At 36.0% G+C, this 26,182-nt stretch overlaps 1 protein-coding gene across 1 annotated transcript in view; it reads right to left on the reverse strand.

Moving 5' to 3' along the window:
• The window catches only part of ADCY8 (adenylate cyclase 8), a 488,216-nt gene that overhangs the window by 45,752 nt on the left and 416,282 nt on the right, over window positions 1-26,182 (reverse strand). Inside the window, exons 14-15 of the mRNA XM_066578800.1 lie at window positions 19,984-20,142; window positions 18,803-18,949 (exon numbers count right to left, since the gene is read on the reverse strand). Of these exons, the coding sequence (XP_066434897.1) occupies window positions 18,803-18,949; window positions 19,984-20,142 (306 nt within the window). The remainder of the gene's footprint in view (window positions 1-18,802; window positions 18,950-19,983; window positions 20,143-26,182) is intronic.

A 26,182-nucleotide genomic window follows, 5' to 3' on the forward strand; every position in this document is an offset into this window, starting at 1 on the left:
ATATTCTTGTACACAGGAGGCAGTATTATAGTAGTTATATTCTTGTACATAGAGGGCAGTATTATAGTAGTTATATTCTTGTACATCAGGGGCAGTATTATAGTAGTTATATTCTTGTACATAGCGGGCAGTATTATAGTAGTTATATTCTTGTACATAGAGGGCAGGGTTATAGTAGTTATATTCTTGTACATAGCGGGCAGTATTATAGTAGTTATATTCTTGTACATAGGGGGCAGTATTATAGTAGTTATATTCTTGTACATAGGGGGCAGTATTATAGTAGTTATATTCTTGTACATAGAGGGCAGTATTATAATAGTTATATTCTTGTACATAGGGAGCAGTATTATAGTAGTTATATTCTTGTACATAGGGGGCAGTATTATTGTATTTATATTCTTGTACATAGGAGGCAGTATTATTGTAGTTATATTCTTGTACATATGGGCAGTATAACAGTAGTTATATTCTTGTACATATGGGCAGTATTATAGTAGTTATATTCTTGTACATAGGGAGCAGTATTATAGTAGTTATATTCTTGTACATATGGGCAGTATTATAGTAGTTATATTCTTGTACATAGGGGGCAGTATTATAGTAGTTATATTATTGTACATAGGAGCAGTATTATAGTAGTTATATTCTTGTACATAGGGGGCAGTATTATAGTAGTTATATTCTTGTACATAAGAGGCAGTATTATAGTAGTTATATTCTTGTATATAGGGGGCAGTATTATAGTAATTATATTCTTGTACATAGGGGCAGTATTATAGTAGTTATATTCTTGTACATAAGAGGCAGTGTTATAGTAGTTATATTCTTGTATATAGGGGCAGTATTATAGTAATTATATTCTTGTACATAGGGGGCAGTATTGTAGTAGTTATATTCTTGTACATAGGGAAAATTATTATAGTAGTTATATTCTTGTACATAGGAGGTAGTATAGTAGTTATATTCTTGTACATAGGGGGCAGTATTATAGTAGATATATTCTTGTACATAGGGGGCAGTATTATAATAGTTATATTCTTGTACATAGGGGGCAGTATTGTAGTAGTTATATTCTTGTACATAGGAGCAGTATTATAGTAGTTATATTCTTGTACATAGGGAGCAGTATTATAGTAGTTATATTCTTGTACATAGGGGGCAGTCTTATAGTAGTTATATTCTTGTACATAGGGGGCAGTATTATAGTAGTTATATTCTTATACATAGGGAGCAGTCTTATAGTAGTTATATTCTTGTACATGGGGAGCAGTATTATACTAGTTATATTCTTGTACATAGGGAGCAGTATTATAGTAGTTATATTCTTGTACATAGAGGGCAGTATTATAGTAGTTATATTCTTGTACATAGGGGGCAGTATTATACTAGTTATATTCTTGTACATAGGGGCAGTATTATAGTAGTTATATTCTTGTACATAGGGGGCAGTATTATAGTAGTTATATTCTTGTACATAGGGGGCAGTATTATTGTATTTATATTCTTGTACATAGGAGGCAGTATTATTGTAGTTATATTCTTGTACATATGGGCAGTATTACAGTAGTTATATTCTTGTACATATGGGCAGTATTATAGTAGTTATATTCTTGTACATAGGGAGCAGTATTATAGTAGTTATATTCTTGTACATATGGGCAGTATTATAGTAGTTATATTCTTGTACATAGTGGGCAGTATTATAGTAGTTATATTATTGTACATAGGAGCAGTATTATAGTAGTTATATTCTTGTACATAGGAGCAGTATTATAGTAGTTATATTCTTGTACATAAGAGGCAGTATTATAGTAGTTATATTCTTGTATATAGGGGGCAGTATTATAGTAATTATATTCTTGTACATAGGGGGCAGTATTATAGTAATTATATTCTTGTACATAGGGGCAGTTTTATAGTAGTTATATTCTTGTACATAAGAGGCAGTATTATAGTAGTTATATTCTTGTATATAGGGGCAGTATTATAGTAATTATATTCTTGTACATAGGGGGCAGTATTGTAGTAGTTATATTCTTGTACATAGGGAAAATTATTATAGTAGTTATATTCTTGTACATAGGAGGTAGTATAGTAGTTATATTCTTGTACATAGGGGGCAGTATTATAGTAGATATATTCTTGTACATAGGGGGTAGTATTATAATAGTTATATTCTTGTACATAGGGGGCAGTATTATAGTAGTTATATTCTTGTACATAGGAGCAGTATTATAGTAGTTATATTCTTGTACATAGGGAGCAGTATTATAGTAGTTATATTCTTGTACATAGGGGGCAGTCTTATAGTAGTTATATTCTTGTACATAGGGGGCAGTATTATAGTAGTTATATTCTTATACATAGGGAGCAGTCTTATAGTAGTTATATTCTTGTACATGGGGAGCAGTATTATACTAGTTATATTCTTGTACATAGAGGGCAGTATTATACTAGTTATATTCTTATACATAGGGGGGGGGGCAGTATTATACTAGTTATACTCTTGTACATAGGGAGCAGTATTATAGTAGTTTTTATTCTTCTACATAGGGGGCAGTATTATAGTAGTTATATTCTTGTACATAGGGGGCAGTATTATAGTAGTTATATTCTTGTATATAGGGGCGGTATTATAGTAGTTATATTCTTGTATATTGGGGGCAGTATTATAGTAGTTATATTCTTGTACATAGGGGCAGTATTATAGTAGTTATATTCTTGTATATAGACGGCAGTATTATAGTAGTTATATTCTTGTACATAGGAGCACTATTATAGTAGTTATATTCTTGTACATAGGAGCAGTATTATACTAGTTATACTCTTATATATAGGGAGCAGTATTATAGTAGTTATATTCTTGTACATAGGGAGCAGTATTATAGTAGTTATATTCTTGTACATAGGGGGCAGTATTATAGTGGTTATATTCTTGTACATAGGGGGCCGTATTAAAGTATTTATATTCTTGTACATAGGGGGCAGTACTATAGTAATTATATTCTTGTACATAGGTGCAGTATTATAGTAGTTATATTCTTGTACATAGGGGGCAGTATTATAATAGTTATATTCTTGTACATAGGGAGCAGTATTATAGTAGTTATATTATTGTACATAGGGGGCAGTATTATAGTAGTTATAATCGCGTACATAGAAGAAGTATTATAGTAGTTATATTCTTGGACATCGGGAGCAGTATTATAGTAGTTATATTCTTGTACACAGGAGGCAGTATTATAGTAGTTATATTCTTGTACACAGGAGGCAGTATTATAGTAGTTATATTCTTGTACACAGGAGGCAGTATTATAGTAGTTATTTCCTGTACATACGAGGCAGTATTATAGTAGTTATATTCTTGTACATAGGAGCAGTATTATAGTAGTTATATTCTTGGACATCGGGAGCAGTATTATAGTAGTTATATTCTTGTACACAGGAGGCAGTATTATAGTAGTTATATTCTTGTACACAGGAGGCAGTATTATAGTAGTTATATTCTTGTACACAGGAGGCAGTATTATAGTAGTTATATTCTTGTACATAGAGGGCAGTATTATAGTAGTTATATTCTTGTACATCAGGGGCAGTAGTATAGTAGTTATATTCTTGTACATAGGGGGCAGTATTATAGTAGTTATATTCTTGTACACAGGAGGCAGTATTATAGTAGTTATATTCTTGTACACAGGAGACAGTATTATAGTAGTTATATTCTAGTACATAGAGGGCAGTATTATAGTAGTTATATTCTTGTACATCAGGGGCAGTAGTATAGTAGTTATATTCTTGTACATAGGGGGCAGTATTATAGTAGTTATATTCTTGTACACAGGAGGCAGTATTATAGTAGTTATATTCTTGTACATAGCGGGCAGTATTATAGTAGTTATATTCTTGTACATAGAGGGCAGGGTTATAGTAGTTATATTCTTGTACATAGCGGGCAGTATTATAGTAGTTATATTCTTGTACATAGGGGGCAGTATTATAGTAGTTATATTCTTGTACATAGGGGGCAGTATTATAGTAGTTATATTCTTGTACATAGAGGGCAGTATTATAATAGTTATATTCTTGTACATAGGGAGCAGTATTATAGTAGTTATATTCTTGTACATAGGGGGCAGTATTATTGTATTTATATTCTTGTACATAGGAGGCAGTATTATTGTAGTTATATTCTTGTACATATGGGCAGTATTACAGTAGTTATATTCTTGTACATATGGGCAGTATTATAGTAGTTATATTCTTGTACATAGGGAGCAGTATTATAGTAGTTATATTCTTGTACATATGGGCAGTATTATAGTAGTTATATTCTTGTACATAGGGGGCAGTATTATAGTAGTTATATTCTTGTACATAGGAGCAGTATTATAGTAGTTATATTCTTGTACATAGGGGGCAGTATTATAGTAGTTATATTCTTGTACATAAGAGGCAGTATTATAGTAGTTATATTCTTGTATATAGGGGGCAGTATTATAGTAATTATATTCTTGTACATAGGGGCAGTATTATAGTAGTTATATTCTTGTACATAAGAGGCAGTATTATAGTAGTTATATTCTTGTATATAGGGGCAGTATTATAGTAATTATATTCTTGTACATAGGGGGCAGTATTGTAGTAGTTATATTCTTGTACATAGGGAAATTATTATAGTAGTTATATTCTTGTACATAGGAGGTAGTATAGTAGTTGTATTCTTGTACATAGGGGGCAGTATTATAGTAGATATATTCTTGTACATAGGGGGCAGTATTATAATAGTTATATTCTTGTACATAGGGGGCAGTATTATAGTAGTTATATTCTTGTACATAGGAGCAGTATTATAGTAGTTATATTCTTGTACATAGGGAGCAGTATTATAGTAGTTATATTCTTGTACATAGGGGGCAGTCTTATAGTAGTTATATTCTTGTACATAGGGGGCAGTATTATAGTAGTTATATTCTTATACATAGGGAGCAGTCTTATAGTAGTTATATTCTTGTACATGGGGAGCAGTATTATACTAGTTATATTCTTGTACATAGGGAGCAGTATTATAGTAGTTATATTCTTGTACATAGGGGGCAGTATTATTGTATTTATATTCTTGTACATAGGAGGCAGTATTATTGTAGTTATATTCTTGTACATATGGGCAGTATTACAGTAGTTATATTCTTGTACATATGGGCAGTATTATAGTAGTTATATTCTTGTACATAGGGAGCAGTATTATAGTAGTTATATTCTTGTACATATGGGCAGTATTATAGTAGTTATATTCTTGTACATAGGGGGCAGTATTATAGTAGTTATATTATTGTACATAGGAGCAGTATTATAGTAGTTATATTCTTGTACATAGGGGGCAGTATTATAGTAGTTATATTCTTGTACATAAGAGGCAGTATTATAGTAGTTATATTCTTGTACATAAGAGGCAGTATTATAATAGTTATATTCTTGTACATAAGAGGCAGTATTATAGTAGTTATATTCTTGTACATAGGAGGCAGTATTATAGTAGTTATATTCTTGTACATAGGGGTCAGTATTATACTAGTTATATTCTTGTACATAGGGGACAGTATTATAGTAGTTATATTCTTGTACATAGGGAGCAGTATTATAGTAGTTATATTCTTGTACATAGGGGCAGTATTATAGTAGTTATATTCTTGTATATAGGGGGCAGTATTATAGTAATTATATTCTTGTACATAGGGGCAGTATTATAGTAGTTATATTCTTGTACATAAGAGGCAGTATTATAGTAGTTATATTCTTGTATATAGGGGCAGTATTATAGTAATTATATTCTTGTACATAGGGGGCAGTATTGTAGTAGTTATATTCTTGTACATAGGGAAAATTATTATAGTAGTTATATTCTTGTACATAGGAGGTAGTATAGTAGTTATATTCTTGTACATAGGGGGCAGTATTATAGTAGATATATTCTTGTACATAGGGGGCAGTATTATAATAGTTATATTCTTGTACATAGGGGGCAGTATTATAGTAGTTATATTCTTGTACATAGGAGCAGTATTATAGTAGTTATATTCTTGTACATAGGGAGCAGTATTATAGTAGTTATATTCTTGTACATAGGGGGCAGTCTTATAGTAGTTATATTCTTGTACATAGGGGGCAGTATTATAGTAGTTATATTCTTATACATAGGGAGCAGTCTTATAGTAGTTATATTCTTGTACATGGGGAGCAGTATTATACTAGTTATATTCTTGTACATAGAGGGCAGTATTATACTAGTTATATTCTTATACATAGGGGGGGGCAGTATTATACTAGTTATACTCTTGTACATAGGGAGCAGTATTATAGTAGTTTTTATTCTTCTACATAGGGGGCAGTATTATAGTAGTTATATTCTTGTACATAGGGGGCAGTATTATAGTAGTTATATTCTTGTATATAGGGGCGGTATTATAGTAGTTATATTCTTGTATATTGGGGGCAGTATTATAGTAGTTATATTCTTGTACATAGGGGCAGTATTATAGTAGTTATATTCTTGTACATAGGAGCACTATTATAGTAGTTATATTCATGTACATAAGGGGCAGTATTATAGTAGTTATATTCTTGTACATAGGGAGCAGTATTATAGTAGTTATATTCTTGTACATAGGGAGCAGTATTATAGTAGTTATATTCTTGTACATAGGGGGCAGTATTATAGTGGTTATATTCTTGTACATAGGGGGCCGTATTAAAGTATTTATATTCTTGTACATAGGGGGCAGTACTATAGTAATTATATTCTTGTACATAGGTGCAGTATTATAGTAGTTATATTCTTGTACATAGGGGGCAGTATTATAATAGTTATATTCTTGTACATAGGGAGCAGTATTATAGTAGTTATATTATTGTACATAGGGGGCAGTATTATAGTAGTTATATTCGCGTACATAGAGGCACTATTATAGTAGTTATATTATTGTACATAGGGGGCAGTATTATAGTGGTTATATTCTTGTACATAGGGGGCAGTAATATAGTAGTTATATTCTTGTACATAGGGGGCAGTATTATAGTAGTTATATTCTTGTACATAGGGGGCAGTATTATAGTAGTTATATTCTTGTATACAGGGGGCAGTATTATATTAGTTATATTCTTGTATACAGGGGGCAGTATTATAGTAGTTATATACTTGTACATAGGGGGCAGTATTATAGCAGTTAAATTCTTCTACATAGGGAGTATTATCATAGTAGTTATATTCTTGTACATAGAGGGCAGTATTATAGTAGTTATATTCTTGTACATAGGAGCAGTATTATACTAGTGATACTCTTGTATATAGGGAGCAGTATTATAGTAGTTATATTTTTGTACATAGGGGGCAGTATTATAGTAATTATATTCTTGTACATATGAGGCAGTACTATAGTAGTTATATTCTTGTACATAGGTGCAGTATTATAGTAGTTATATTCTTGTACATAGGGGGCAGTATTATAGTAGTTATATTCTTGTACATAGGGGCAGTATTATAGTAGTTATATTCTTGTACATAGGAGCAGTATTATACTAGTGATACTCTTGTATATAGGGAGCAGTATTATAGTAGTTATATTCTTGTACATAGGAGCAGTATTATACTAGTGATACTCTTGTATATAGGGAGCAGTATTATAGTAGTTATATTCTTGTACATAGGGAGCAGTATTATAGTAGGTATATTCTTGTACATAGGGGGCAGTATTATAGTAATTATATTCTTGTACATAGGAGGCAGTATTATAGCAGTTATATTCTTGTACATAGGAGGCAGTATTATAGTAGTTATATTCTTGTACATATGAGCAGTATTATAGTAGTTATATTCTTGTACATAGGCACAGTATTATAGTAGTTATATTCTTGTACATAGGGGGCAGTATTATAGTAGTTATATTCTTGTACATAGGCACAGTATTATAGTAGTTATATTCTTGTACATAGGGGGCAGTATTATAGTAGTTATATTCTTGTACATATGAGCAGTATTATAGTAGTTATTTTCTTGTACATAGGGGGCAGTATTATAGTAGTTATTTTCTTGTACATAGGGGGCAGTATTATAGTAGTTATATTCTTGTACATATGAGCAGTATTATAGTAGTTATTTTCTTGTACATAGGGGGCAGTATTATAGTAGTTATATTCTTGTAAATAGGGGGCAGTGTTATAGTAGTTATATTCTTGTACATACTGAGCAGTATTATAGTAGTTATATTCTTGTACATAGGGGGCAGTATTATAGTAGTTATTTCCTGTACATACGAGGCAGTATTATAGTAGTTATATTCTTGTACATAGGAGCAGTATTATAGTAGTTATATTCTTGGACATCGGGAGCAGTATTATAGTAGTTATATTCTTGTACACAGGAGGCAGTATTATAGTAGTTATATTCTTGTACACAGGAGGCAGTATTATAGTAGTTATATTCTTGTACACAGGAGGCAGTATTATAGTAGTTATATTCTTGTACATAGAGGGCAGTATTATAGTAGTTATATTCTTGTACATCAGGGGCAGTAGTATAGTAGTTATATTCTTGTACATAGGGGGCAGTATTATAGTAGTTATATTCTTGTACACAGGAGGCAGTATTATAGTAGTTATATTCTTGTACACAGGAGGCAGTATTATAGTAGTTATATTCTTGTACATGGAGGGCAGTATTATAGTAGTTATATTCTTGTACATCAGGGGCAGTAGTATAGTAGTTATATTCTTGTACATAGGGGGCAGTATTATAGTAGTTATATTCTTGTACACATGAGGCAGTATTATAGTAGTTATATTCTTGTACATGGGGAGCAGTATTATACTAGTTATATTCTTGTACATAGGGAGCAGTATTATAGTAGTTATATTCTTGTACATAGGGGGCAGTATTATTGTATTTATATTCTTGTACATAGGAGGCAGTATTATTGTAGTTATATTCTTGTACATATGGGCAGTATTACAGTAGTTATATTCTTGTACATATGGGCAGTATTATAGTAGTTATATTCTTGTACATAGGGAGCAGTATTATAGTAGTTATATTCTTGTACATATGGGCAGTATTATAGTAGTTATATTCTTGTACATAGGGGGCAGTATTATAGTAGTTATATTATTGTACATAGGAGCAGTATTATAGTAGTTATATTCTTGTACATAGGGGGCAGTATTATAGTAGTTATATTCTTGTACATAAGAGGCAGTATTATAGTAGTTATATTCTTGTACATAAGAGGCAGTATTATAATAGTTATATTCTTGTACATAAGAGGCAGTATTATAGTAGTTATATTCTTGTACATAGGAGGCAGTATTATAGTAGTTATATTCTTGTACATAGGGGTCAGTATTATACTAGTTATATTCTTGTACATAGGGGACAGTATTATAGTAGTTATATTCTTGTACATAGGGAGCAGTATTATAGTAGTTATATTCTTGTACATAGGGGCAGTATTATAGTAGTTATATTCTTGTATATAGGGGGCAGTATTATAGTAATTATATTCTTGTACATAGGGGCAGTATTATAGTAGTTATATTCTTGTACATAAGAGGCAGTATTATAGTAGTTATATTCTTGTATATAGGGGCAGTATTATAGTAATTATATTCTTGTACATAGGGGGCAGTATTGTAGTAGTTATATTCTTGTACATAGGGAAAATTATTATAGTAGTTATATTCTTGTACATAGGAGGTAGTATAGTAGTTATATTCTTGTACATAGGGGGCAGTATTATAGTAGATATATTCTTGTACATAGGGGGCAGTATTATAATAGTTATATTCTTGTACATAGGGGGCAGTATTATAGTAGTTATATTCTTGTACATAGGAGCAGTATTATAGTAGTTATATTCTTGTACATAGGGAGCAGTATTATAGTAGTTATATTCTTGTACATAGGGGGCAGTCTTATAGTAGTTATATTCTTGTACATAGGGGGCAGTATTATAGTAGTTATATTCTTATACATAGGGAGCAGTCTTATAGTAGTTATATTCTTGTACATGGGGAGCAGTATTATACTAGTTATATTCTTGTACATAGAGGGCAGTATTATACTAGTTATATTCTTATACATAGGGGGGGGCAGTATTATACTAGTTATACTCTTGTACATAGGGAGCAGTATTATAGTAGTTTTTATTCTTCTACATAGGGGGCAGTATTATAGTAGTTATATTCTTGTACATAGGGGGCAGTATTATAGTAGTTATATTCTTGTATATAGGGGCGGTATTATAGTAGTTATATTCTTGTATATTGGGGGCAGTATTATAGTAGTTATATTCTTGTACATAGGGGCAGTATTATAGTAGTTATATTCTTGTACATAGGAGCACTATTATAGTAGTTATATTCATGTGCATAGGAGCAGTATTATACTAGTTATACTCTTATATATAGGGAGCAGTATTATAGTAGTTATATTCTTGTACATAGGGAGCAGTATTATAGTAGTTATATTCTTGTACATAGGGGGCAGTATTATAGTGGTTATATTCTTGTACATAGGGGGCCGTATTAAAGTATTTATATTCTTGTACATAGGGGGCAGTACTATAGTAATTATATTCTTGTACATAGGTGCAGTATTATAGTAGTTATATTCTTGTACATAGGGGGCAGTATTATAATAGTTATATTCTTGTACATAGGGAGCAGTATTATAGTAGTTATATTATTGTACATAGGGGGCAGTATTATAGTAGTTATATTCGCGTACATAGAGGCACTATTATAGTAGTTATATTATTGTACATAGGGGGCAGTATTATAGTGGTTATATTCTTGTACATAGGGGGCAGTAATATAGTAGTTATATTCTTGTACATAGGGGGCAGTATTATAGTAGTTATATTCTTGTACATAGGGGGCAGTATTATAGTAGTTATATTCTTGTATACAGGGGGCAGTATTATATTAGTTATATTCTTGTATACAGGGGGCAGTATTATAGTAGTTATATACTTGTACATAGGGGGCAGTATTATAGCAGTTAAATTCTTCTACATAGGGAGTATTATCATAGTAGTTATATTCTTGTACATAGAGGGCAGTATTATAGTAGTTATATTCTTGTACATAGGAGCAGTATTATACTAGTGATACTCTTGTATATAGGGAGCAGTATTATAGTAGTTATATTTTTGTACATAGGGGGCAGTATTATAGTAATTATATTCTTGTACATATGAGGCAGTACTATAGTAGTTATATTCTTGTACATAGGTGCAGTATTATAGTAGTTATATTCTTGTACATAGGGGGCAGTATTATAGTAGTTATATTCTTGTACATAGGGGCAGTATTATAGTAGTTATATTCTTGTACATAGGAGCAGTATTATACTAGTGATACTCTTGTATATAGGGAGCAGTATTATAGTAGTTATATTCTTGTACATAGGAGCAGTATTATACTAGTGATACTCTTGTATATAGGGAGCAGTATTATAGTAGTTATATTCTTGTACATAGGGAGCAGTATTATAGTAGGTATATTCTTGTACATAGGGGGCAGTATTATAGTAATTATATTCTTGTACATAGGAGGCAGTATTATAGCAGTTATATTCTTGTACATAGGAGGCAGTATTATAGTAGTTATATTCTTGTACATATGAGCAGTATTATAGTAGTTATATTCTTGTACATAGGCACAGTATTATAGTAGTTATATTCTTGTACATAGGGGGCAGTATTATAGTAGTTATATTCTTGTACATAGGCACAGTATTATAGTAGTTATATTCTTGTACATAGGGGGCAGTATTATAGTAGTTATATTCTTGTACATATGAGCAGAATTATAGTAGTTATTTTCTTGTACATAGGGGGCAGTATTATAGTAGTTATTTTCTTGTACATAGGGGGCAGTATTATAGTAGTTATATTCTTGTACATATGAGCAGTATTATAGTAGTTATTTTCTTGTACATAGGGGGCAGTATTATAGTAGTTATATTCTTGTAAATAGGGGGCAGTGTTATAGTAGTTATATTCTTGTACATACTGAGCAGTATTATAGTAGTTATATTCTTGTACATAGGGGGCAGTATTATAGTAGTTATTTCCTGTACATACGAGGCAGTATTATAGTAGTTATATTCTTGTACATAGGAGCAGTATTATAGTAGTTATATTCTTGGACATCGGGAGCAGTATTATAGTAGTTATATTCTTGTACACAGGAGGCAGTATTATAGTAGTTATATTCTTGTACACAGGAGGCAGTATTATAGTAGTTATATTCTTGTACACAGGAGGCAGTATTATAGTAGTTATATTCTTGTACATAGAGGGCAGTATTATAGTAGTTATATTCTTGTACATCAGGGGCAGTAGTATAGTAGTTATATTCTTGTACATAGGGGGCAGTATTATAGTAGTTATATTCTTGTACACAGGAGGCAGTATTATAGTAGTTATATTCTTGTACACAGGAGGCAGTATTATAGTAGTTATATTCTTGTACATGGAGGGCAGTATTATAGTAGTTATATTCTTGTACATCAGGGGCAGTAGTATAGTAGTTATATTCTTGTACATAGGGGGCAGTATTATAGTAGTTATATTCTTGTACACATGAGGCAGTATTATAGTAGTTATATTCTTGTACATAGCGGGCAGTATTATAGTAGTTATATTCTTGTACATAGAGGGCAGGGTTATAGCAGTTATATTCTTGTACATAGGAGGCAGTATTATAGTAGTTATATTCTTGTACATATGAGCAGTATTATAGTAGTTATATTCTTGTACATAGGCACAGTATTATAGTAGTTATATTCTTGTACATAGGGGGCAGTATTATAGTAGTTATATTCTTGTACATAGGCACAGTATTATAGTAGTTATATTCTTGTACATAGGGGGCAGTATTATAGTAGTTATATTCTTGTACATATGAGCAGTATTATAGTAGTTATTTTCTTGTACATAGGGGGCAGTATTATAGTAGTTATTTTCTTGTACATAGGGGGCAGTATTATAGTAGTTATATTCTTGTACATATGAGCAGTATTATAGTAGTTATTTTCTTGTACATAGGGGGCAGTATTATAGTAGTTATATTCTTGTAAATAGGGGGCAGTGTTATAGTAGTTATATTCTTGTACATACTGAGCAGTATTATAGTAGTTATATTCTTGTACATAGGGGGCAGTATTATAGTAGTTATTTCCTGTACATACGAGGCAGTATTATAGTAGTTATATTCTTGTACATAGGAGCAGTATTATAGTAGTTATATTCTTGGACATCGGGAGCAGTATTATAGTAGTTATATTCTTGTACACAGGAGGCAGTATTATAGTAGTTATATTCTTGTACACAGGAGGCAGTATTATAGTAGTTATATTCTTGTACACAGGAGGCAGTATTATAGTAGTTATATTATTGTACATAGAGGGCAGTATTATAGTAGTTATATTCTTGTACATCAGGGGCAGTAGTATAGTAGTTATATTCTTGTACATAGGGGGCAGTATTATAGTAGTTATATTCTTGTACACAGGAGGCAGTATTATAGTAGTTATATTCTTGTACACAGGAGGCAGTATTATAGTAGTTATATTCTTGTACATGGAGGGCAGTATTATAGTAGTTATATTCTTGTACATCAGGGGCAGTAGTATAGTAGTTATATTCTTGTACATAGGGGGCAGTATTATAGTAGTTATATTCTTGTACACATGAGGCAGTATTATAGTAGTTATATTCTTGTACATAGCGGGCAGTATTATAGTAGTTATATTCTTGTACATAGAGGGCAGGGTTATAGTAGTTATATTCTTGTACATAGCGGGCAGTATTATAGTAGTTATATTCTTGTACATAGGGGGCAGTATTATAGTAGCTATATTCTTGTACATAGGGGGCAGTATTATAATAGTTATATTCTTGTACATAGGGGGCAGTATTATAGTAGTTATATTCTTGTACATAGAGAGCAGTATTATAGTAGTTATATTGTATATAGGAGGCAGTATTATAGTAGTTATATTCTTGTACATAGAGGGCAGTATTATAATAGTTATATTCTTGTACATAGAGGGCAGTATTATAGTAATTATATTCTTGTACATAGGGGGCAGTATTATAGTAGTTATATTCTTGTACATAGAGGGCAGTATTATAATAGTTATATTCTTGTACATAGCGGGCAGTATTATAGTAATTATATTCTTGTACATAGGGGGCAGTATTATAGTAGTTATATTCTTGTACATAGAGAGCAGTATTATAGTAGTTATATTGTATATAGGAGGCAGTATTATAGTAGTTATATTCTTGTACATAGGGAGCAGTATTATAGTAGTTATATTCTTGTACATAGAGGGCAGTATTATAGTAGTTATATTCTTGTACATAGAGAGCAGTATTATAGTAGTTATATTCTTGTACATAGGGGGCAGTATTATAGTAGTTATATTCTTGTACATAGAGAGCAGTATTATAGTAGTTATATTCTTGTACATAGAGAGCAGTATTATAGTAGTTATATTCTTGTACATAGGGGCAGTATTATAGTAGTTATATTCTTGTACATAGAGAGCAGTATTATAGTAGTTATATTCTTGTACATAGAGGGCAGTGTTATAGTAGTAATATTCTTTTACATAGGGAGCAGTATTATAGTAGTTATATTCTCGTACATAGGGGACACTATTATAGTAGTTATATTCTTGTACATAGGGGCAGTATTATAGTAGTTATATTCTTGTACATAGGAGGCCGTATTATAGGAGTTATATTCTTGTACACAGGGGGCAGTATTATAGTAGTTATATTTTTGTACATAGGGGGCAGTATTATAGTAGTTATATTCTTGTACATAGGGGGCAGTATTATAGTAGTTATATTCTTGTACATAGGGGACAGTATTCTAGTTGTTATATTCTTGTACATAGGGGGCAGTATTATAGTAGTTATATTCTTGTACATAGGAGGCAGTATTATAGTTATATTCTTGTACATAGCGGGCAGTATTATAGTAGTTATATTCTTGTACATAGGGGGCAGTATTATAGTAGTTATATTCTTGTACATAGGGGGCAGTATTATAGTAGTTATATTCTTGTACATAGGAGACAGTATTATAGTAGTTATATTCTTGTACATAGGGGGCAGTATTATAGTAGTTATATTCTTGTACATAGGAGCAGTATTATAGTAGTTATATTCTTGTACATAGAGGGCAGTATTATAGTAGTTATATTCTTGTACATAGGAGACAGTATTATAGTAGTTATATTCTTGTACATAGGGAGCAGTATTATAGTAGTTATATTCTTGTACATAGGGGGCCGTATTATAGTAGTTATATTCTTGTACATAGGAGCAGTATTATAGTAGTTATATTCTTGTACATAGGGAGCAGTATTATAGTAGTTATATTCTTGTACATAGGGGGCCGTATTATAGTAGTTATATTCTTGTACATAGGAGCAGTATTATAGTAGTTATATTCTTGTACATAGGGGGCAGTATTATAGTAGTTATATTCTTGTACATAGGAGACAGTATTATAGTAGTTATATTCTTGTACATAGGGGGCCGTATTATAGTAGTTATATTCTTGTACATAGGAGCAGTATTATAGTAGTTATATTCTTGTACATAGGGGCAGTATTATAGTAGTTATAATCTTGTACATAAGGGGCCGTATTATAGTAGTTATATTCTTGTACATAGGGGGCAGTATTATAGTAGTTATATTCTTGTACATAGGGGCAGTATTATAGTAGTTATATTCTTGTACATAGGGGCAGTATTATAGTAGTTATATTCTTGTACATAGGAGGCAGTATTATAGTAGTTATATTCTTGTACATAGGGGGCAGTATTATAGTAGGTATATTCTGTACATAGGGGGCAGTATTATAGTAGTTATATTCTTGTACATAGGGGGCAGTATTATAGTAGTTATATTGTTGTACATAGGAGGCAGTATTATAGTAGTTATATTCTTGTACATAGGAGGCAGTATTATAGTAGTTATATTCTTGTACATAGGGGGCAGTTTTATAGTAGGTATATTCTGTACATAGGGGGCAGTATTATAGTAGTTATATTCTTGTACATAGGGGGCAGTATTATAGTAGTTATATTCTTGTACATAGGGGGCAGTATTATAGTAGTTATATTCTTGTACATAGGGGGCAGTATTATAGTAGGTATATTCTGTACATAGGGGGCAGTATTATAGTAGTTATATTCTTGTACATAGGGGCAGTATTATAGTAGTTATATTCTTGTACATAGGGGCAGTATTATAGTAGTTATATTCTTGTACATAGGAGGCAGTATTATAGTAGTTATATTCTTGTACATAGGGGGCAGTATTATAGTAGGTATATTCTGTACATAGGGGGCAGTATTATAGTAGTTATATTCTTGTACATAGGGGGCAGTATTATAGTAGTTATATTGTTGTACATAGGAGGCAGTATTATAGTAGTTATATTCTTGTACATAGGAGGCAGTATTATAGTAGTTATATTCTTGTACATAGGGGGCAGTATTATAGTAGGTATATTCTGTACATAGGGGGCAGTATTATAGTAGTTATATTCTTGTACATAGGGGGCAGTATTATAGTAGTTATATTGTTGTACATAGGAGGCAGTATTATAGTAGTTATATTCTTGTACATAGGGGCAGTATTATAGTAGTTATATTCTTGTACATAGGGGGCAGTATTATAGTAGTTATATTCTTGTACATAGGGGGCAGTATTATAGTGGTTATATTCTTGTACATAGGGGCAGTATTATAGTAGTTATATTCTTGTACGTAGGGGGCAGTATTATAGCAGTTATATTCTAGTACATAGGGGACAGTATTATAGTAGTTATATTCTTGTACATAGGAGGCAGTATTATAGTAGTTATATTCTTGTACATAGGGGGCAGTATTATAGTAGTTATATTCTTGTACATAGGAGCAGTATTATAGTAGTTATATTCTTGTACATAGGGGCAGTATTATAGTAGTTATATTCTAGTACATAGGAGCAGTATTATAGTAGTTATATTCTTGTACATAGGGGGCAGTATTATAGTAGTTATATTCTTGTACATAGGAGACAGTATTATAGTAGTTATATTCTTGTACATAGGAGCAGTATTATAGTAGTTATATTCTTGTACATAGGGGGCAGTATTATAGTAGTTATATTCTTGTACATAGGGGGCAGTATTATAGTAGTTATATTCTTGTACATAGGAGGCAGTATTATAGTAGTTATATTCTTGTACATAGGGGTCAGTATTATAGTAGTTATATTCTTGTACATAGGAGCAGTATTATAGTAGTTATATTCTTGTACATAAGGGGACAGTATTATAGTAGTTATATTCTTGTACATAGGAGGCAGTATTATAGTAGTTATATTCTTGTACATAGGGGGCAGTATTATAGTAGTTATATTCTTGTACATAGGAGCAGTATTATAGTAGTTATATTCTTGTACATAGGGGGCAGTATTATAGTAGTTATATTCTTGTACATAGGAGCAGTATTATAGTAGTTATATTCTTGTACATAAGGGGCCGTATTATAGTAGTTATATTCTTGTACATAGGAGCAGTATTATAGTAGTTATATTCTTGTACATAGGGGGCAGTATTATAGTAGTTATATTCTTGTACATAGGGGCAGTATTATAGTAGTTGTATTCTTGTACATAGGGGGCAGTATTATAGTAGTTATATTCTTGTACATAGGGGGCAGTATTATAGTAGTTATATTCTTGTACATAGGAGACAGTATTATAGTAGTTATATTCTTGTACATAGGAGCAGTATTATAGTAGTTATATTCTTGTACATAGGGGGCATTATTATAGTAGTTATATTCTTGTACATAGGAGGCAGTATTATAGTAGTTATAGTCTTGTACATAGGAGGCAGTATTATAGTAGTTATATTCTTGTACATAGGGGTCAGTATTATAGTAGTTATATTCTTGTACATACGAGCAGTATTATAGTAGTTATATTCTTGTACATAGGGGGCAGTATTATAGTAGTTATATTCTTGTACATAGGAGGCAGTATTATAGTAGTTATATTCTTGTACATAGGGGGCAGTATTATAGTAGTTATATTCTTGTACATAGGAGACAGTATTATAGTAGTTATATTCTTGTACATAGGGGGCAGTATTATAGTAGTTATATTCTTGTACATAGGAGGCAGTATTATAGTAGTTATATTCTTGTACATAGGAGGCAGTATTATAGTAGTTATATTCTTGTACATAGGAACAGTATTATAGTAGTTATATTCTTGTACATGGGGGGCAGTATTATAGTAGTTATATTCTTGTACATAGGAGGCAGTATTACAGTAGTTATATTCTTGTACATAGGGGGCAGTATTATAGTAGTTATATTCTTGTACAAGGAGGCAGTATTATAGTAGTTATATTCTTGTACATAGGGGGCAGTATTGTAGTAGTTATATTCTTGTACATAGGGGGCAGTATTGTAGTAGTTATATTCCTGTACATAGGAGGCCGTATTATAGTAGTTATATTCTTGTACAAGGAGGCAGTATTATAGTAGTTATATTCTTGTACATAGGGGGCAGTATTATAGTAGCTATATTCTTGTACATAGGGGGCAGTATTGTAGTAGTTATATTCTTGTACATAGGGGGCCGTATTATAGTAGTTAGATTGTTATTGATACAGGTATGTCTTATTATGAGATCCGTCATCTTCCATGTATTCAGCGATATTTACCTCATCAAAGTCTGCGATTATTTCATTCAGTAATCGGAGACACTCCACCCCTTGGTTATTCATTTCCGTTTGTGAATAAAAATCAGCAAATCCAGGGATTGAAGCAAACATGACCCCCACAGCATCGTAGGACTGAGAATATAGGTCCTAGTAGAGATGAGGAAAAGAACATCAATTAGGTCTGCTATAATGTTAAAAACAGACGTCTCTGCAGAACGGACTTCTTTTACTTCATTTCCCAGTGAAGATCACTAAGTGTTGCCATCATTGACTCATGAGTTCTGCTGTTGACTGCAGCCGGGCAAGATGGTCGCTCCTTGTAGTCATGTACAAATAGGATTAAAAAAATCTACAATGCTCAGCTCGGTGGCTCAGTGGTTAGCACTGTTGCCTTGCAGCACGGGGAACCTGGGTTCAAATCTCACGGAGTACAACATCTTTACGGAGGTTGCACGTTCTCCCCAGGCTTGCCTGTGTTTTCTTCCCAACACTTGTGAACCCTCATGGGGATAAAACCCTCTCTCACTAATGGCACATATCATGGCAGAACAGTTTAATATGGTCTCTATGGTACAACGACAACTACCTGACGTATAAGATTGTGCGGTATCAGAGGTCTCTATGTAGCCATGAAGCTGATCGGATGTTAGACAGACCCCATTTTCTAGATACATTAATAAATGTCGCACAATGTCCTCTTCTCTGCTCTGGGGACCCTCTTTAGTTTAGTGGTTTCTACTGTAGGTGGATTCCCCCTACCTGCCCCAGGAATCACTGGCTGCCCATTCAGTTCCCCAAACAACTCCAGTCACCCTGTCTATTAGCTCTACAAGACATAGAGAAGAGGGCGTCCTCTACCAGACATTCACTTCAAAGAATAAACCTGGAAGCCATGAAGAGTGACGACCCTGAGACATGCCATGCAACTTGCCCCATGCCATTGAGGAAGGGGTGGTGCAGCTCTACAGGACCCGCCAACCCACCATACTAGCAAACAATATTCGCTACAAGGTACAAACATGAATGACCTATAGCCAGGAGGGGCTTCCTTTAATGTTTGCCCCAGGCTCCCCTCTATGTGGGACTTCTAGCTATGGATCACTCATTTGCCTCTGGAGTCTCTCGTTTGCCACCTACTAAATAATTAGATACGCTTATAATGAGTCATTTCAGGCACGCACCTCATTATCTCTGTCCTTTTCCAAGAAATGGCGAGCCACGTGACTCGGAAGAATGTTCCTCAGCATGTTTTCATTATGTTCCCTCAATTCCGTCATTTCACTGATTTCTTCTTTGGCTTGAACGCGCCACAAAAAGTCCAGCCGTGCCGTGTATTCCAGCTGTAAAACAATAAAAGAAGATTCAGACGGCATCAGGGCGGATTTACTGATCCTGGCTGATAGTGTAAACCTGGATCAGACAGGCCGCTTTCACACGGGCATCAAAGATCGCACAATTTTGGCATGATGCAACAGTGTTACAAATCGCATCTATGTGAAGCCCCTTTTTTCCAGTGGGTTCCTTCACATTAGCGATGTTTTGTAGCCCATGTTTCCCCATGGAGCCTTCCTTTCTGTTGCGTCGCACAGTGAAGTTCTACTGTAAAAGCCCTAAAATAAGGCTTATTTATATTTAAAAAAAATAAAAATAAAACCCCATCCCCTAACAGCCGCTGTCGGCTCCGTCATGCGTCTCCTCCGCAGCTCCTGCAGACCTGCTTATAGTTTTCAGCAAGCGCTTCCTGGTTTGGAGGTTCAAAATCTCCGCCTCCAGGTCGCACTGGCATCATATTGAACGGCTGTGATTGGTTCATTGAGCGCTGCTTTGATTGGTTCTCGAGCACCGTGGCTCAGCCAATCACAGCCAGTGTTTCCTGGAGGCGGGGATTTTGAACCCCCAAACCAGAATGCGCTTGCTGAAAACTACAAGCAGGAGCTGCGGAGGAGACCCGTGGCGGAGCGGACAGCGGCTGTTAGGTGTTGGGTTTTTTTTATGCAGATAGGCCCTATTTTCATGGTAGGGCTTATATTTTAAGCTCCCCTAAAAATCCCAGCAAAAGAGGGCTACAAAGTTGCGTAACTTTGTAGCAACACAAAATCACGATATCACAACATGAAAACGTGGCGATATCACACAGAACACGGATTAGATATCGCTGTCACCCGTGTGAAAGAGGCCTTCATGTGAGCCAAATCTGACATCTAAGGAATGCTAGCTCCCCCGATAGATGATGCAACTACCATCATGGATGAATGGGAAGAAGTGTTGGGTGACCACATCTCCTAAATGCTATGGCGGATTCTACGGAGCCCAGGGACTGGATCATCCATTTATAAAGAAGCCCAGTGTGGAGCCATGAGGTCTCAGAATCGGGCCGCACGACGGCGCCTCTCCATTCCATCTCAGCCACTTACTGCTAGGCAGACGTTGGTCCTCTATTTCATACCTTTTGGGTTTGTCCCCTCATTTTCCTGTTCTGGAGAGAAGTGAAGACTTGAGTTGATGATATTCTTCATACCTCTGTCCCCTTAGACCCTCTTCTCTTTTTTAACCCCTTTGTGACACATAACTACGGTATTTCCGTCCTAGCTGCACATACCCCATGCAGTTAGGACACAAGTAGTTGCCGCTACTTCATACATGGCGGCCATCAGCCGTCTGACGGCCAACACCCGCCTGCAAAAGAGATCTTAAGAGAACTCTGATCGGGGCTGTTTACCCTTTAAATGCCACTGTTACTTCTGACAAAGGGCCGGGATTTCAATGTCCTAAATGGCCCCCAGCGACAAGATGGCAGGGGTTGTGTCTTAGTACTTCTAGAGGTCCTCAGGGCCGCCCTGATTGCTTACATATAGAGGATGGACCTGTGGCTGGTTGCACGTGTGCAGTAGGCAGCCTGTTAAAATACACCATAATTCAATACCCTACTATTGCCTTATACTGTACAAGCGATGGAACTATCACAAGTTCAAATCCCCTGTGGGGACAAAAAAAAGAACTAAAATAAGATAAAGGGATTTTACTTATAAAAATATTAAACAGGTCAAACAGGCTTTTTGAGTCTCCACTTCACTAAATCCCATTATTAATCCCATTACCTCCATCAGAAATTAAATACACCATTCAGAACTGCGCCTTTTTTACTCACTCCATCTCCAAGAAAAAATTAAATAGAAAGCTCGTCAAATATGTTCCCCAACGTGGTACTAATACAATCTACAGGCCTCCCCGCAAAAGGTGAGCGTGCACACAGAGCGCCATCGACGGGAAAGTAAAAAAATGTACGGCGATCAAGAGAGGTCAACAGAAAATGATTGATTTGATTTATAAGTTATGTGTTTAAGCATCACAATATACAAACTATAAATGTGATATCGCTGCACTCATACCGACCCAAAGAGCCCACTGTACTCCACTGAATACTGTAAAATAACCCCACCCTCACCCAAAATAGTGGGGGGATCCCAAATCACCCCATATGGAAGTTTTCCAACAAATTATATGGATATAGACTGTAATGGAGGCTCTAGTACCCTGTTGTACCACCTCTAGCTTGGATACAAGATGTGATACGGGTGGGCATGGAGGCTCTAGTACCCTGTTGTACCACCTCTAGCTTGGATACAAGATGTGATACAGGCGGGCATGGAGGCTCTAGTACCCTGTTGTACCGCCTCTAGCTTGGATACAAGATGTGATACAGGTGGGCATGGAGGCTCTAGTATCATGTTTGGCGGACTATGATTTGGATACAACATGTGATACCGGTGACCATGGAGGCTTTATTACCCTGTTGTACCGACTCTAGCTGGGATGCAAGATGTGATATGGGGGGCATGGAGGGTCTAGTACCATGTTGTACCACCTCTAGCTTGGATACAGGTTGTGATAAAGGTGGGCATGCAGGCTCAAGTACCCTGTTGTACCACCTCTGGCTTGGATACAAAATATGATACAGGCGAGCATGGAGGGTCTAATACCATGTTGTACCACCTCTAGCTTGGGTGCAAGATATGATATGGAGGCATGGAGGCTATAGTACCCTGTTGTACTGCCTCTGGCTTGGATACAAGATGTGATACAGGTGGGCATGGAGTCTCTAGTACCCTGTTGTACCACGTCTAGCTTGGATATTAGATGTGATATGGGGGCATGGAGGCTCTAGTACCCTGTTGTTCTGCTCTGGCTTGGATACAAGATGAGATACAGGTGCGTATGGAGGGTCTAGTACCATGTTGTACCACCTCTAGCTTGGATACAGGTTGTGATAAAGGTGGGCATGGAGGCTCAAGTACCCTGTTGTACCACCTCTAGCTTGGGTGCAAGATATGATATGGAGGCATGGAGGCTCTAGTACCATGTTGTACCGCCTCTGGCTTGGATACAAGATGTGATACAGGTGGGCATGGAGTCTCTAGTACCCTGTTGTACCACGTCTAGCTTGGATATTAGATGTGATATGGGGGCATGGAGGCTCTAGTACCCTGTTGTTCTGCTCTGGCTTGGATACAAGATCTGGTATGGGCATGCATAGGGGCTCTGGTACGCTGTTGTACCACGTCTAGCTTGGATACAAGATGTGATACGGGCGGGCATGGAGGCTCTAGTACTCTGTTGTACCGCATCTAGCTTGCATAGAAGATGAGATACGGACGGGCATGGAGGTTCTAGTGCCCTGTTGTACCACCTCTAGCTTGGATACAAGATGTGATACAGGCATGCATAGGGGCTCTAGTACACTGTTGTACCACCTCCAGCTTGGATACAAGATGTGATACGGGCGGGCATCGAGGCTCTAGTACCCTGTTGTACCACCTCTAGCTTAGATACAGGTTGTGATAAAGGTGGGCATGGAGGCTCTAGTACCCTGTTGTACTACCTCTAGCTTGAATACAAGATGTGATATGGGGGAAGAAAGGCTCTAGTGTCCTGTTGTACCGCCTCTGGCTTGGATACAAGATATGATAAAGGCAAGCATGGAGGCTCTAGTACCCTGTTGTACCGCCTCTGGCTTGGATACAAGATGTGATATAGGTGGGCATGGAGTCTCTAGTACCCTATTGTACCGCCTCTAGCTTGGATACAAGATGTGATACAGGCAGGTATGGAGGCTCAAGTACACTGTTGTACCGCCTCAAGCTTGGATACAAGATGTGATACAGGTGACCATGGAGGCCCTATTACCCTGTTGCACCGCCTCTAGCTTGGATACAGGATGTGATACGGGCAGGCATGGAGGCTCTAGTACTCTGTTGTACCGCCTCTAGCTTGGATACAAGATGTGATACGGGCATGCATAGGGGCTCTAGTACGCTGTTGTACCACCTCTAGCTTGGATACAAGATGTGATACAAGCAGGCATGGGGGCTCCAGTACGCTGTTGTACCACCTCTAGCTTGGATACAAGATGTGATACGGGGGAATATGGAGGCTCTAGTTCCCTATTGTGACACCTCTGGCTTGGATACAAGATGTGATATGGGGGCAGGAAGGCTCTAGTGCCGTGTTGCACCACCTCTAGCTTGGATACAAGATGTGATACAGGCAGGCATGGAGGCTCTAGTACCCTGTTGTACCACCTCTAGCTTGGATACAAGATGTGATACAGGTGGGCATGGAGTCTCTAAGACCCTGTTGTACAACCTTTAGCTTGGATATAAGATGTGATATGGGCGGGCATGGAGGCTCTAGTACCCTGTTGTACCGCATCTAGCTTGGATACAAGATGTGATACGGGGAAATATGGAGGCTCTAATTCCCTATTGTGCCACCTCTAGCTTGGAAACAGGTTGTGATAAAGGTGGGCATGGAGGCTCTAGTACCCTGTTGTACTCCCTCTAGCTTGGATACAAGATGTGATACAGGTGACCATGGAGGCCCTAGTACCGTGTTGCACCGCCTCTAGCTTGGATACAAGATGTGATACGGGGGAATATGGAGGCTCTAGTTCCCTATTGTGCCACCTCTGGCTTGGATACAAGATGTGATATGGGGGCAGGAAGGCTCTAGTGCCGTGTTGCACCACCTCTAGCTTGGATACAAGATGTGATACAGGTGGGCATGGAGTCTCTAAGACCCTGTTGTACAACCTTTAGCTTGGATATAAGATGTGATACAAGTGGCCATGGAGGCTCTAGTACCCCATTGTACCACATGTAGCTTGGATACAAGATGTTATACGGATGGGTATGGGTTGCTCTATTACCATGTTGGGTTGTCTCTAGCTTGGATGCAAGATGTGATACAGCCAGACCTGGGGGCTCTAAGTTCACTTAGTTCCCTAGGAAAAAGCTACATGGACAAGTGATGCAATGATCCTCTTCTGTGCCAGTAGGTGGCGCTGTGGAGGGTTATTCCATCACTCATTTGCATAGCTTTTTCCCAGGAAGCCCTGCATGGCTGTGAATACTCCCCGCACCCTTCTAGAAGGCCAGAATTGCTGTTTTATTTTGTTAACCTGGCTCCCCAAAAAATCTGAAGAAAAGTTGATCAAAAATATGTTTGTTTCCTAAAATGCTGCTATTACAAACTGCAGCTCAGTCTGCAGACATCAGGCATGACCGCCCGACCAACCCAAATAAAGCATCACCACAATCGCAGCGGCCACAGAACAAGGTTCATTCGTCATCGCTGCACTGGGAACGCCGTAAAAACGAAAAAAAAAGGCTTTATTGCATTTTTTTTAATTTCTGCTCATTTAAGAATTTGTAAAAGTTTCCCAGTACTTCCTCCCCTCAGTGACCACCCTTACATGTTTGCAGGTCCCGGGTGTCTGGCCCTTAATCTCCAGGGCCGTAAAAACACGCCGGCTCATAGAGTAAATCCGCGGGGTAGCTGATAGCCTGGAGCTGACATGGGGGGCCGCGGTGTGTCCTGGTCACGTGATCGCCGTTATCCAATGGATAACAGTAATCATGTAAAGTTCAAAAAAGCTAAAATGTAAAGCTTCATCTCCCCTTACGGATCATATCTGCGAGGGGAGAAGAAATGACTTACCTAAGGCCCACAGATTTTTCCCACGACAGGACGTTTCCCCACTTCTGTGCTCGTGCCGTCGGCAAAATGGTGGACGCAAGCGCAGAAGCTGGGGAGGGCCCGGGAAATTTAAGATCTCCCTGCTCCTGGCTACTAAAGGTAGACTAGAACCTGGAACAGTGAGCGAGGGCCGCGGTGAGTGGTTCCTGGTCACATGATCGCGTTATCAAATGGTATAAAAAGTTAGCGATTTACCTTAGGCCGATCTCACACGACCGGATAGGCATTGCGGATTGTGCATGTGTCTGATCCGCGGTAATATGTAGATCAATCAAATGCATTGTAATGCGCCATTCCGGAATTACGTAATCCACTCGCAGAAAACAGAACGCAGCATGTTGTATT

This window comes from Eleutherodactylus coqui, chromosome 9 (genome assembly GCF_035609145.1).
Source record: "Eleutherodactylus coqui strain aEleCoq1 chromosome 9, aEleCoq1.hap1, whole genome shotgun sequence".
Taxonomy (NCBI): domain Eukaryota; kingdom Metazoa; phylum Chordata; class Amphibia; order Anura; family Eleutherodactylidae; genus Eleutherodactylus; species Eleutherodactylus coqui.